This window comes from Peromyscus leucopus, chromosome 9 (genome assembly GCF_004664715.2).
Source record: "Peromyscus leucopus breed LL Stock chromosome 9, UCI_PerLeu_2.1, whole genome shotgun sequence".
NCBI lineage: Eukaryota > Metazoa > Chordata > Mammalia > Rodentia > Cricetidae > Peromyscus > Peromyscus leucopus.
This window is the reverse complement of record NC_051070.1, coordinates 83503291-83515537: the sequence shown is the minus strand read 5'-3', so window position 1 is coordinate 83515537 and position 12247 is coordinate 83503291. Positions and strand designations below refer to the sequence as shown.

Sequence of the window (12247 nt, the reverse complement as noted above, 5' to 3'; positions counted from 1 at the left end):
CAATCCCCAAATACACAAGTATTGTGTACTTATAAAGACTCAGGATGGGCAATGCCAGAGGCCTACTGCGCAGCTCAGCATTCAACTGGGTGAACGGCCAGCTAGTATAAACGTAAAGACACCAATCCTTGTATTAAGGACGGAAATGCTGAAGTCACTCTGAGGCAATGTATTTTCTGAAGAAATACACAGTGCAGCTGAGAGAGATCATGATGTAAATCTTTCCTCCTTCCAAACAACACAGAACAGAAATTCATATAGAGGCAAATCCTGGCTGTCTAAGGACCTGGAGAAAAAAAAAAAATCCAATTTGGTAGGTTCCACCTTACTGCCTTGCAAGTCCCTGGGAAGGCTTACTTAAATGGACACCGGAGATGGATGTCATGTCACAGCTCCTGCAGCCAGCACCCTTTGCATCACATGTCTTTCAAAGCACAAGTATGGCTCTTCCTTAGCTCACTGGGGGCAGAATTTGTATGTATCTATTTACATGTATGCATTTACACTTATTTTTGAGAGGAGAGGCTCTACATCTCAGGAGCTTCTACTGTAGGAGGGGAAGCCATGTTTGAACGGTGCTTCACATCATAGTGGACTAGGAGACAGAGAAAGACTTCCACCTTTCTTCCCTATGGCAGGATTTTAGACACAGAAAGAGCCGCTGACAGCTACCTAATCAAAGCTACTCCCTCAACCTAGCTGCAAAACTGAGGTCCAGAGGCAAAGGAAAATTGCCCCCAGATCACAAAGCAAAGACTTGAAGATAGCTTCTGGCTCCCATTCAACAAGACAGCAGTATAACTCTGTAGCATGCTGAATGCTGAGCCATAATCAGCTACTGGGGTTCTAGTGCTCTGCCCTCTAAAGAAACTGTAAGCTGCCTGACTGGGCAGCTACAAAAGGGGAATGCTGTTTGCAGAGGATCTGCAGAGACCTTGCCCCACGGATGGGTAGGCATCGCCATGCACATGTGAACAGCAGCAAGCCCTCCAGGTTCAGCTTCCCTACAAGGGCTGAATCCTGTAAACAAGATTACCACCCCGGCGGACCTTCTCGGAAGAGAAAAGGCTGACCCCTCTGTTAATCTAGCATCAGGCTTCCCGAGAGCAGCGGCCTTGACAACAAAGCAGGAGAGTCCAAGCCTGTGTCCACAGTGCCCCCTCGTGGAAGACAGCCGGAGGGACCACCTTTTTCCCACCTAGGGAGATTCTGAACGGGGCTATCAGCAGTGTTCTTTGCTGGCCCCCACAGTTGTCCCCGCTGCAGTATCTACTCCCCAATACCCTTAACTTTAGGCCACACCAGACTCTCCTGCCAGGCTTGTTAAAACCCGACTGGGCCCTACTCTCAATTTTTGATAGAGTTGGCTGAGTGGGGCCCTGAAATGTGCATTTCTAACAAGCTCCAAGGTGGTGCCGAGGCTAGAGCGAAGACAAGGAAAACCTGCCTTAGCTAGTTCCCAGGCTCATCAGACTGACTGGGCAACCTTAACTCCCTGTGAACCTCCACGTCTTCATCCGCAAAACAGGGGAAAAGCGCCTCCCCCCTAGACTTAGCTCACAGTATATCCTTAAAAAAAATGTGTGCCTGTGTGTGTATCACATGTGCATGTTCACATATGTGGGTGCCCGCGTGTGCTCACCTGTGCATGTACATGGGGAGGCCAGAGGTAGACCTCTTCCTCTATTAATCTCCTCTCTCATGAAACCTAGACCTCATCATTTAGGACGGGGTGGCAAGCCCCCCAGGAGGCTGCCTGTGGCTTCCTCAGCACTAGGGTAACAGGCATCCACTTCAGTCCAGCTTTTATGTGGGTGCTAGGGAACCTGAACTCAGGTCTCATGCTTGCCCTGCAATCGTGCTACCCACTGAGCCATCCCCCTAGCTCTGCGCTCGTAATTTCTATTAGCAGTAGTCGTAGTATTAGCTTTCATTTGCAAGCTTCTTTCGGACAAGGCCGGTCACAGGAGACACAGGCAGAATGGACTTTTGTGAACTTTCAGCCTAAACTTCGAAGTTGTTAAAATTTCAGATGTATGAGTGCCCCCGCCCCTCCAACCTACAAAGTGAACTCTGGGGTAAGCAGCTGAGTTTTTTTTAATAAACCCTCATGACTCAAGCTAATCCTTGTACCTGATACAGAGGGAGGGGAAGTGGCCCTCTGTTCCCCCATGGTGCCTGCTGCCTGGAGGCTGAGGAGTAGGAACCGGTCTGGGTCCCCAGCCTGGCTTCCTTCCCCAGTACATGGCTCGGCTGCCAGTTCATCATCCCTATCCCGCTGTACAAATCTTTCCATCATGCCTGATGAGCAGTCAAACGGTTCAAGTATTCTGTGTGGAAAAACTCAGCATGTGACAAGGGCACTTGATCTACCGTTCAACTCTCATTGTCCACATTTTTCTTTCGCTCAACCAAAATACTGGATGACAGAAGTCCTTAGCCTGGCACACAAGGTCTTCTTGGATTGTTCCCTGCTGACCTTTCCAAGCCCCTTCCACTAGAACACAACTTGTACCCTAACTCATTCCAGCCTGAAGACACTGGGAGGCAGGGCCTGTGGTCTGGCGTAAGGGGAAGTCTAAAGGGCAGATGAACGGACGTGTGGAGCTCTGGGACTCAGGAAACTCACCCTGATAACACTGATAACCCAGAGTCCTGCTGCCTGCTTAGTCAACCTGAGGTCGTTTGGAATGGAATTTCCCCGTGAGAAAAGGCAGGAGTAGAGCAACTCTATCTGAAGCCACCAGTCGCATGGGGCTTCGGGAGGATGTCCATCCATCCCATCCCTCCATCCCCCGCTCCACCACAGAATTACCGCTCCCCGGTGCACCGTAGTCCCATCTTTCATGGCCTCAAAGGAGACAGCCTTTATGCATTCCAACTAGATCATGTCACTTGCCCTGGTGTTGCCTCCCCCAGAAGCCTTTCAGGATCCAGCTTCTTACACCAATTTTGGCTGTGGATTGTCATCGTGTACCATGGCTAACCACTGCAGGAGCCAGACCGTAAGACCTGAAGTGTACTCTCCTATCGGCTTATCTTCCACCTCAGGTGCCAGATCAGGGACTGGTGGTGCACACAGTAACTTGGTAAATGGGGAATGTGGTTAGCTACCTATGTTCACTATCCCTGTGGCAAATGGCACCTCCCTGAGCAACGGTATGCCCCAAATAAAGCAGCTATATGACTGAATACAGTAATGTCTTGGGGTCACACAACTGCATGCTAACCCCACCCTCACCACCACTTGGTAACCAAGAACTATCGTCCACTCTCTAACCTGGAAAAGACACCTTCCTCCTGATGTTAACTGCAGACCAGTGTCCACATAATGGACCGTTCACAAGCCTCCCTGCTTCGGCTCAGTGAGATTATTGTGTAAGATGCTCTTGAGGCAAACCAAAATAAACACGTCAGCTGGCAGTGATGGGGGCGCACACCTTTAATCCCAACACTCGGGAGGCAGAAGCAGGTGAATCTGAGTTTGAAGCTAGCCTGGTCTATAGATTGAGTTCCAGGATGGCCAGAGACACAAGGAGAAACTCTGTCTCAAAAAACAAAATAAAACAAAACAAAAACTTGCCAAAAAAAAAAGATACATAAAAGACAACTGAAAGCTTCCTGATTGCTTAGGCACACACAGCTACAACACAAAGGAAACAATACACTTGTGGAACCATCTCTAGCCTCTCATGTCCCTTGATGGTTTCTAGCAGGGAAACAACCATTACCATCACAAGGTCTGGAGTTTTGAGTCCAGTATTCTCTCAGTATGCAGTTAATGCCAAGCTGGAGGGGCTGCACTCTCCAATTCCTCAGTAAAATCGACTTTGCGTTCTTATCAAGACTTGCCCCAAACCTGCAGAGAGCAGTGTCAGCCTAGTTATTGTCAGGGCTGTGCTCCAGCCTCCAACACTCCCAAGTTCAATAGCACAATTGCGCACAACCTAGTTTCCCCAAATCCTCACTTCCTGTCAGTTGCTCAAGCTTCAGCCTCCACAGTTCTGTCATCCTGAGTCTCAAAATAGCTTGTGATTCAGAGTGGCAGAACAGGTACCCTTCAAAGCCCTTGGTTTGACAATAACCCAAATATCCAGACTAAAAGTAGCGAAGGGGAGGATTAGGGAACAAGCTAGTGAGGGTGATGACTGGCTGGAGCACACAGGCTGTTTGCAGAGCAACGCCCATTCGGCTGCCTTCAACCATCATATCAAAGCTCACAGGCAGCCAGCTTGATTTCAGCTGGTTCTCTGAAAAGCCTGGCCCACCTTGTGGAGCCCTGGCAGCGTACCTGTACAGCTGACCTGCCCACATTAAGGCAGGAGGGCCCATGCACCTCCTGTAATCCATGCCTTCCCACTTGCTTTCCAAGAAAACCGGTCTATTTTACTGCTTTCAGTAGCCCCGCTCACAGTCACTACCTTCACCTTCCACTCCAGCCGTGGACCAACTTGCCCAACATCAGATGTCCATTCTGCACCACAGGCTACTTCTCTGCTTGCATGTTCTAGCTCAACAATCAACCTCCCATTCCAGCCTTGACTTAGTTATCTTACACACTTGAGCCTACTCCACAAAACCCTGTAATCACTGATAACCAACCAGTTCAGCCTAAGGTGTCTTCTACTGGCCATTTGATGCCAGCAAGGGAACATCCCCTAAAATAGCCTACAAAGCTGCACACCTGCTGTCACATCTTGGCTCGAGTTCGAGGCCTCTCCATGTGACCTGTGATGCTGTCCCAATTTCACCTGTCCTTTCAGTGGCTGCCCATTGCTTCAAGATGTCTCATTCAAAATTCTATGTGCATGGGTGTTTTACCTTTATTGTATATATCTGGTCTGCTGAGACCACCAGACCCCTAGAACCAGAGCTGACTGAGTCACGAGGTGCTGAAAATTTGAAACAAGGTCTTCAAGAGCAAACCTCTTCAAAGATGTCTAGTTTTCCACTGCACTGACAAGTCTTATTCCCACATGGACCCATACCATTGATAGAACCTTTAAGGGAAAAAACCTAAAACCCATGGGCTGGGTTTCATTAGAAAAGCACTCAACCAGTACTAGTATATGCAAGGTCAAGGGTTCTACCACAAGAATAAGTAAAATAAATATACCATCCATAAACTGTAATGCCTTTCAGGCAGACTCCTACCCGAACACCTAAATTAAGTAATCCACAGTTCAGGCCCTTGAGTTTGACCCCTTCCAAAATCAGGCAAAGACAGAATTTCCATTAGAGCTAGACAAAAGAGACCTTGTAAGTTGTCTTACTGTATTGTCTTAAGGGTTTCCCCATGTTTTTCAAAACTCAGGAATTACAGGAATGAGCCATACCAGATTCAGCTTCAAAAAACAAAAACAAAAAAACCAGAGCCAGGCATGGGATGATGGGGGAGGGCACACCTTTAACCCCAGCTTGAAGCAAAGCAGGGAGATCCATGTTCAGGACCAGTCAGAGCTATAGATCATCTTAAAAAAAAAAAAAAAAGGCTGGTAGGGAGGAAGGAAAATCACCTTTTAATCCCAGCACTCAGGAGGCAGGTTATCTCTGTGAGTTCAAGGCCAACCTGGTCTACAGAATGAGTTCCAAGACAGGATCCAAAGCGACACAGAGAAACCCTGTCTTGAAAAACCAAAGAGGAGAGATGGCTCAGAGGTTAAGAGTACTGGCTGTTCTTCCAAAGGTCTTGAGTTCAATTCCTAGCAAACACAGATGTAATGTAATCTGGTGCTCTTCTGGCCTGCAGGGATGCAGACAGAACACTGCCGTATGCATAATAAATAATTTAAAAACAAAACAAAACAGGGCTGGAGAGGTGGCTCAGAGATTAAGAGCACTAGCTGCTCTTCCAGAGGTCCTGAGGTCAATTCCCAGCACCCATATGGTGGCTCACAGCCATCTGTAATGAGATCTGGTGCCCTCTTCTGTAGACATATGCAGGCAGAACACTGCATACATAATAAATAAATCTTTAAAAAAAAAAAGAAAAAGAAAAACCAAAAGAACTAAGTTGGCATCTGTAATGAGATCTGGTGCCCTCTTCTGTAGACATATATGCAGGCAGAACACTGCATACATAATAAATAAATCTTTAAAAAAAAAAAAAAAAAAGAAAAACCAAAAGAACTAAGTTGGCATCTAGGGACACAGAAAAGCGGTTCAGCCAAGGCAAATGCTAACAAGGTACACCACACTGGTCCTAGACTGCCCACGCAGTTACTCTACACTCACCACCCTCTGCTAGGAAGAAAGTGAACAAGCCCCTACAGCAAGCTTTCATCTAAAGGTCAGTGGACTGGCAGGTGGACTGAAAGAATACCCAATAAACAGCAGACTCCAGACACACAAGCTTTTAGTTTATTTGTTCTCTCCAAAATCGTCTGTACACCACCGCAGATCAAATCACCGCAGATCTACTCCTTTGGCTGTGAATCAAAAATATAAAAATAAATTTAGCCAGCAACAACCTTGAAAGGATTTTTAAAGCTCAAAGACAAACTCTTAAAAAAAAAACTCATGCAAAACAAGTATTAATAACCTAAAACAGAAACTAAGAAAATGATGCAAACATCCAGAAATTAAACTAACATTCAAATTAGAAATGAAACAAAAACAAGTTAACATCTCTGAATTGTAGACAGTCACTGTTAGTACTGTTACAAACGGTACACTTGTAAATCTACATATAAATGTTCACACACTTGCTCAAACTACGTCAGTAATAAATAAGGAGTCTAGTGATCTACGTAAGAGCTTGAATTATACCTGTATCCAATCTCCACTCACTGAATCAGTGGCAGGAAAGGGGAAATGGGAAGGAGGAAAACAGACAGTTAATTAGTAGTCCCTTTTCAAACACCAAAATTAGCTGCACTGAAAAGTACATGCAATCAGGAACCTCGGGTGACTGTTCTGTGGTTGTACATGAATATTCCTCACACCACCCAATTCTGACAGCACCCTGTCTGATTACTACAGCTCCAATGTTAACAAGGTGGCACACAACTGCATTAATGCCAGAGTGGTACCAAACCTACACTGTCAAGTACCAGCCTGTAGATGGAAGACAGGCCCGCAAGGCTGAGGCCCCTTGACTCTGCTTAGCCTTAAGCCAAGCAGAGGACCCAGACCTGGGACTCTTTAGACTCCAATGGGGGGGGGGGGCCTCTAAATGATTATAGGCAAGTCTTGTGAAATCTGTTAAATCTTAAAGCACACCAGTCTTGGATACCATGAGGTATACAGATTTGTAACAAAAAATTACTACTGGTGCGTTGGTTTAAGCTCCACTGCATATAAAGGAACACCACTCCAGTATCAAGCAAAACAGTCCAGAGGCCATTACTATTTACAGCTCATTTTTGAGCTGGTTATTTTCCAAGGTGGTGCTAGTGAGATCACCAGCCCCAGTGTCAGCCTCCAGAACACCTTCCAGAGGGACTGAGGCTGAACCTAGTGGCTCGGCAAAGAACCTGTGATAAATGGCCTTTAGGTCTGGCTCAAGGGACAAATTGGACCGCATCATCAAAACTTCTATCAATAAAAAGTATAATCTGCAACACCTATGCAGTTCTATGGGCAGTGTTCATTAATTCCACAGGACTGATGGAGAAGCCATTTGATCATGGTCTCAGGCAGGCAGCTTGAAAGGTAGGCATCAGGGGTTGTGGGCACATTTCTAAAACGCTACTAATTTAATTCCACTGCATGTTTCAAATGTAGTAGAGTAGGAGACCCATTTTGTTTAAAATGCGTGTGGTGAAAATACCCTCAGTATGTTACCTCAAAGTTTTCTATTAAGAGCAGGAGACTAATGAGGATAGAATGCTGACGCTGGAGCAGATGCTGCTCCTGAGAGAATCCTGGAGAGGATGGGTCACTGAAGCCATTTCCCGAACACCAGTCTCAAACTACAAGTTCAGGAGACCAGGGCACCTACCTCCTTCAGTGAGTCACCACCCCACATGTAACATGCATTTTTGAGTTTCCAGAATAAAACTAAGTCTTTCCTTCTGGTAGTAAGCTACTACTTAAGACAGGTGACTGGCATTTATTTTAATAGGCCACACTACGGAAATCGTTGTTCAAAAGCCAACATGCAAAGCATCAAAGCCAGCTCAGTGAAGGTGACACATCCCCACACCGTGCTCAATCTCAGTACCTGCCAGATATTTCATTTCTGCTGAACAAGAAATCCAAGACAGTAGAAGAGGGGAAAAAATTCACAGAACACTTGATTATTCAGCAGCCCAACACCTTAATTCCATTCCTCTATTCATAACTAGCTAGCAAAGCTGGTATAAAGCTATCGCTCAAATCATTGTGATCTCAGCTAACTGGAGAGGAAAGCAGTTTGACATTTGGAAAGCATGGGCCACATTGATCCAGCTGCTTCAAAAACCATCACCCACGTTAAAAAATAAAACGAAACCCTAGGAACATGACCCGCTCTCCCTTGAGGTGTCTTTGCCAATTAGCATGAGAAGGAAATTCTCACTCAAAGCACCCACTAGGATGGCTGAGTCAATGTGGCCTTCTGTTGGATTGTGCTAGTCTAGGAGCAGAAGAGGTGGGCCAGTCTACTCTAGGACACTACTGTGCTACATAGCTTCTCAAAACGTTACCTTCTGCAATCCAGAAGAGGGGAAAGAAAAAACACCGACAAAGATTATTTAGAAAAGAAACCCTCTTCACAGACAATACTAAGCTCAACAACCACTGACACTTCTGTGTCTCCCGGAACCGTACCTTTTTGCCAGCACCAACGTTGGCCTTTGCCGTGCCCCTGACCTTCTTCATTCTGTTCTTGCGCTCCTTCCGCTGTTTCCGGGAGGTCTTCTTCTTCTCATAGAGGCCATGCTACGAGAGAGAGCATATGTATCTGGTATACCATCCCTCACCACCCTAATAAGCACTTGGGAGGCAGAGGCAGAAGATCTCTTTGAGTTCAAGGCCAGCCTAGGCTAGAGTGAGTTCCAGAAAAGGCGCAAAGCTACAGAGAAACCCTGTCTCGAAAAACTGAAAAAACAAAGAAACAACAAAAAAAAAAAAAAAAAAAAAAAAAAAAAAACCCAAGATTTCAAACAGCTTTTACAAACATACCTTTTGTTTGTTTTTTCAAGACAGGGTTTCTGTTTAGCTCCAGCTGTCCTTGAACTCAAGAGATTCACCTACCTCTGCCTCAGTGCTGGGATTAAAGGTGTGTGTGTGTGTGTGTCACCACCACCCAGCCTAACATACATACCTTTTTAAGCTGCCACGACACTGTCCAACAGACTTCCCTTTCAATTCCTACTTTTCTAGTGAAGGGGTGGAGGACACTAAAAGCTCTCCCCTTCCCACCGTGGAGATCCTAACCCATTAATCTGCTCTTGGTTATTCCTGGCAGAATCTTCACTACCCGCTCAGCCAACTCTTCAGCAATGATTCCCAGAGCACCACTTTAATAAATCTATCTAGCCAGGTGCAGTGGCACACACCTCTAATCCCAGCACTTGGAGGCAGAGGCAGGTTCATCTGTGACTTGAAGTCAGCCAGGGCAACACCCTGTCTCAACAGATATGGTGTCTTGTAAATCTTCTGATGAAACTGTTATACCAGAGGATTCATCATAGCAAGTAAATGGATTAAGAGGAAAAAAGACAACTGAGCACGGCAGCTCACACTTAAGCTCAGAAGTTCGTGGTTCACATCATCAACTAAACATCAAGTTGGTTATCAGTTTTGGAATAAACAGAATTCGGCCCTAAAATTTTAAAGCCACTGCCTGTGCATCATAACACACTGCAGCCTGCCCCTTAACCACAGACCTTTCCTAGCCAGATGTGGCAGCACATATGTAACCCCACCCAGTCCAGAGGCTGTGGGGAAAGACTGCTGCTGAGTTCCAGTTCAGGACAGGTAACGTACATGGAGATGGCCTAGGGGTGGGAGGGTCTTTTAAAGTCAAAAGGTGCCGGGCGGTGGCGGTGGCGGTGCACGCCTTTAATCCCAGCACTCGGGAGGCAGAGGCAGGCAGATCTCTGTGAGTTCGAGGCCAGCCTGGTCTCCAAAGTGAGTTCCAGGAAAGGCACAAAGCTACAGAGAAACCCTGCCTTGAAAAACTAAATAAATAAATAAAGTCAAAAGGTTTAAGTTTAGACTTAATCCCATAGATGACCAGGAACCTTTGCATTAAGCAAAGAACCCTCGATTAACTTTTAGAATTCCTAGTACCTATGTTTACTGTTCCCAAACTGTTTGGCTGGAATTACAAGCATGCATCCAGAGAACTGAATCTTCAACAGCCGTTGCACAAACAGATACCTACTCTTGCAAGTCTGTGTTTGGGCTCATTCTTCTTAGCATAATCTAGAGAATCGTAGATCATGCCGAAGCCCGTTGTTTTGCCGCCACCGAAGTGGGTCCTGAACCCGAACACAAAGATGACATCTGGTGTGGTTTTGTACATTTTGGCTAGCTTCTCCCGGATTTCAGTCTTTGGTACTGTTGCCTTCCCAGGGTGAAGGACATCAATCACCTGAAAAGTGGTATAAAGTTTAGTATTCATTACAATTAACCACTTCTTCAAAACTGAAACACAGCACACCAAACTTTGACAGGTTCATCCTTACCATCTGTTTCCTCTGAAGCAGACGGTTAGTCATGAACTTCCTGGTCCGGATCGTTACTGTGTCATTCTGCAGATACACACAAGTTAGGAAAACTATGTTAACCATTGCCATGCTGATTCAGTAGTAGCGATGTGGCCAAGAGACAGAAGAGTTAAATAAGGGGGGGAAGATCTCAGTCCAAAAAGCCTGTGGCAACCTCAGCCACCACATAAAATTACCCCGAACCACTGACTTCTGTCACCAGCTTACTTCTAATTATGGTTATCATTTGGGTTTCCCAAGCTCCGCTCTACTGGATGTTTGGATCTCTGAAGTTGTATGGACTTCCTGAAGATCCCTGACCTCCAGTCATTAGATAACACCGCCCTAGTTACTGCAACCACTGCTTCCAGGGCTTGGAAACAAGTCTCAGTGGTTCCCAGAACCCAATGTCAGGTTGCTCCACAACCCCCCATAAACTCCAGTTCCAAGGAATCTCACACCCTCTTCTGACCCCAGTCAATATCCACATACACGAGAACTTTGCCAGCTTTTACCCTCAGTAAAGGACGGAGTACCACAGTAGCTAGCATTCGGCAAGCTTAACCGGACTAGAATTTTATCAGAGATCAACTAAAATCTGCAGAAGCTTGCAAATGCTTGCTAGCCTTTCGACCTTGAAGACTCTCGTTCAAGTCCTCTCGATGGTGCCCAGTCCTTGAGTAAAAAAAGAAAAGCAGCCTGCAAGTGGCGGGAACAGTACCCTGCCTCTGAGAGAGGGAAAGAGACCGGGCACGGCCACGTTTTGGCAGCCCCCCCTCCAAGCCATTTTGATGCTCCCAAGACACCCCAACCCTACTGGGTCGCTGCGTTTGCTAGCTTACTGGAGGGGTCCGCTGGCCCAGGAGCCGGAGGCGCCGTCTTCACCTCGGCCCGCCAGCGCCTGCCTCACCCCTGCCCCGCATGCCCGGCCGGAGCTTCCGCGGCCCCGGGGCCCTGCAGCCCGAAGTGCCCGGCGTGTTGTGAAGGGCGGCCCGAGCCCCGGCTCGGCGGCCCGGTGCGACATGGCCCGAGCAGAGTGGGTGGGCCCCGGACGGCTGCGGCTCCAGTGACCGGGCTGAGACGGCAGGGATGGCGCGGATACGGGGCGGATAGAGACGACAGGACTGGGAGACTCACCATGATGGCTGCGGCGCCCGAGCTGCACAGGAGGAAAAGAGGACCGCTCTCTGCCGGCCAATCATATCAACGCGCACGGAAGGACCCGAGTCCCGGCGCGGGGGCGTGGCCAAAACCTCGGGGCAGACCACGTCAATGCCTGACTGAAAGTGCCTAAAGCCACGCCTCTCTGCCTTTAGACCCACCCTCAGAACTAGCCTGCTGGCTTTATGTGTGGTTTCACTGCCCCACGTTTCATTCTGATCCACTTATTTTCCCTCCTGTTTATTGTATTATTATTATTATTATTATTGGTGGTGGTGGTGGTTTTTTTTTTTTTTTTTTTTTTTTTGGAGACAGGATCTCACTATTTAGCTCTGGATGCCCTGGAACTCGCTCTGTAGACCAGGCTGACCTCGAACTCCGTATATCTGCTAGCCTCTCCCTCCCGAGTGCTGGGATTTAAGGCGTCTGCCACCACACCTGGCACAGTT

General features: G+C 47.2%; 1 protein-coding gene across 6 annotated transcripts; it reads right to left on the bottom strand.

The window, feature by feature from the left end:
* Positions 1-6338: 6338 nt before the first annotated feature.
* Positions 6339-11885, bottom strand: Rps24 (ribosomal protein S24). Of its 6 annotated transcripts, XM_028893576.2 has the most exons (8): positions 11775-11885; positions 10617-10682; positions 10313-10522; positions 8752-8862; positions 8628-8630; positions 8165-8185; positions 6769-6788; positions 6339-6428 (listed from the first exon to the last, which is right to left on the bottom strand). In XM_028893576.2, the coding sequence occupies exons 1-6, from the start codon at positions 11775-11777 to the stop codon at positions 8177-8179; spliced, it is 402 nt and encodes a 133-aa protein (XP_028749409.1). In that variant the 5' UTR covers positions 11778-11885; the 3' UTR covers positions 6339-6428; positions 6769-6788; positions 8165-8176. The 6 variants fall into 6 exon arrangements, with proteins under 6 accessions (XP_028749409.1, XP_037064527.1, XP_028749411.1 ...); XM_037208632.1 differs by lacking the exon at positions 8165-8185; XM_028893578.2 differs by lacking the exon at positions 8628-8630.
* Between the last annotated feature and the right edge of the window lie 362 nt (positions 11886-12247).

What these genes read in the sequence shown, in the direction of transcription:
- Rps24 (XM_028893576.2), bottom strand. An exon ending in TGCTTCAGAGGAAACAGATG is followed by an intron (nt 10,523 to 10,616) that starts GTAAGGATGAAC and finishes ACCACTTTTCAG; the next exon opens with GTGATTGATGTCCTTCACCC. An exon ending in CCAAACACAGACTTGCAAGA is followed by an intron (nt 8,863 to 10,312) that starts GTAGGTATCTGT and finishes TCTCTCTCGTAG; the next exon opens with CATGGCCTCTATGAGAAGAA.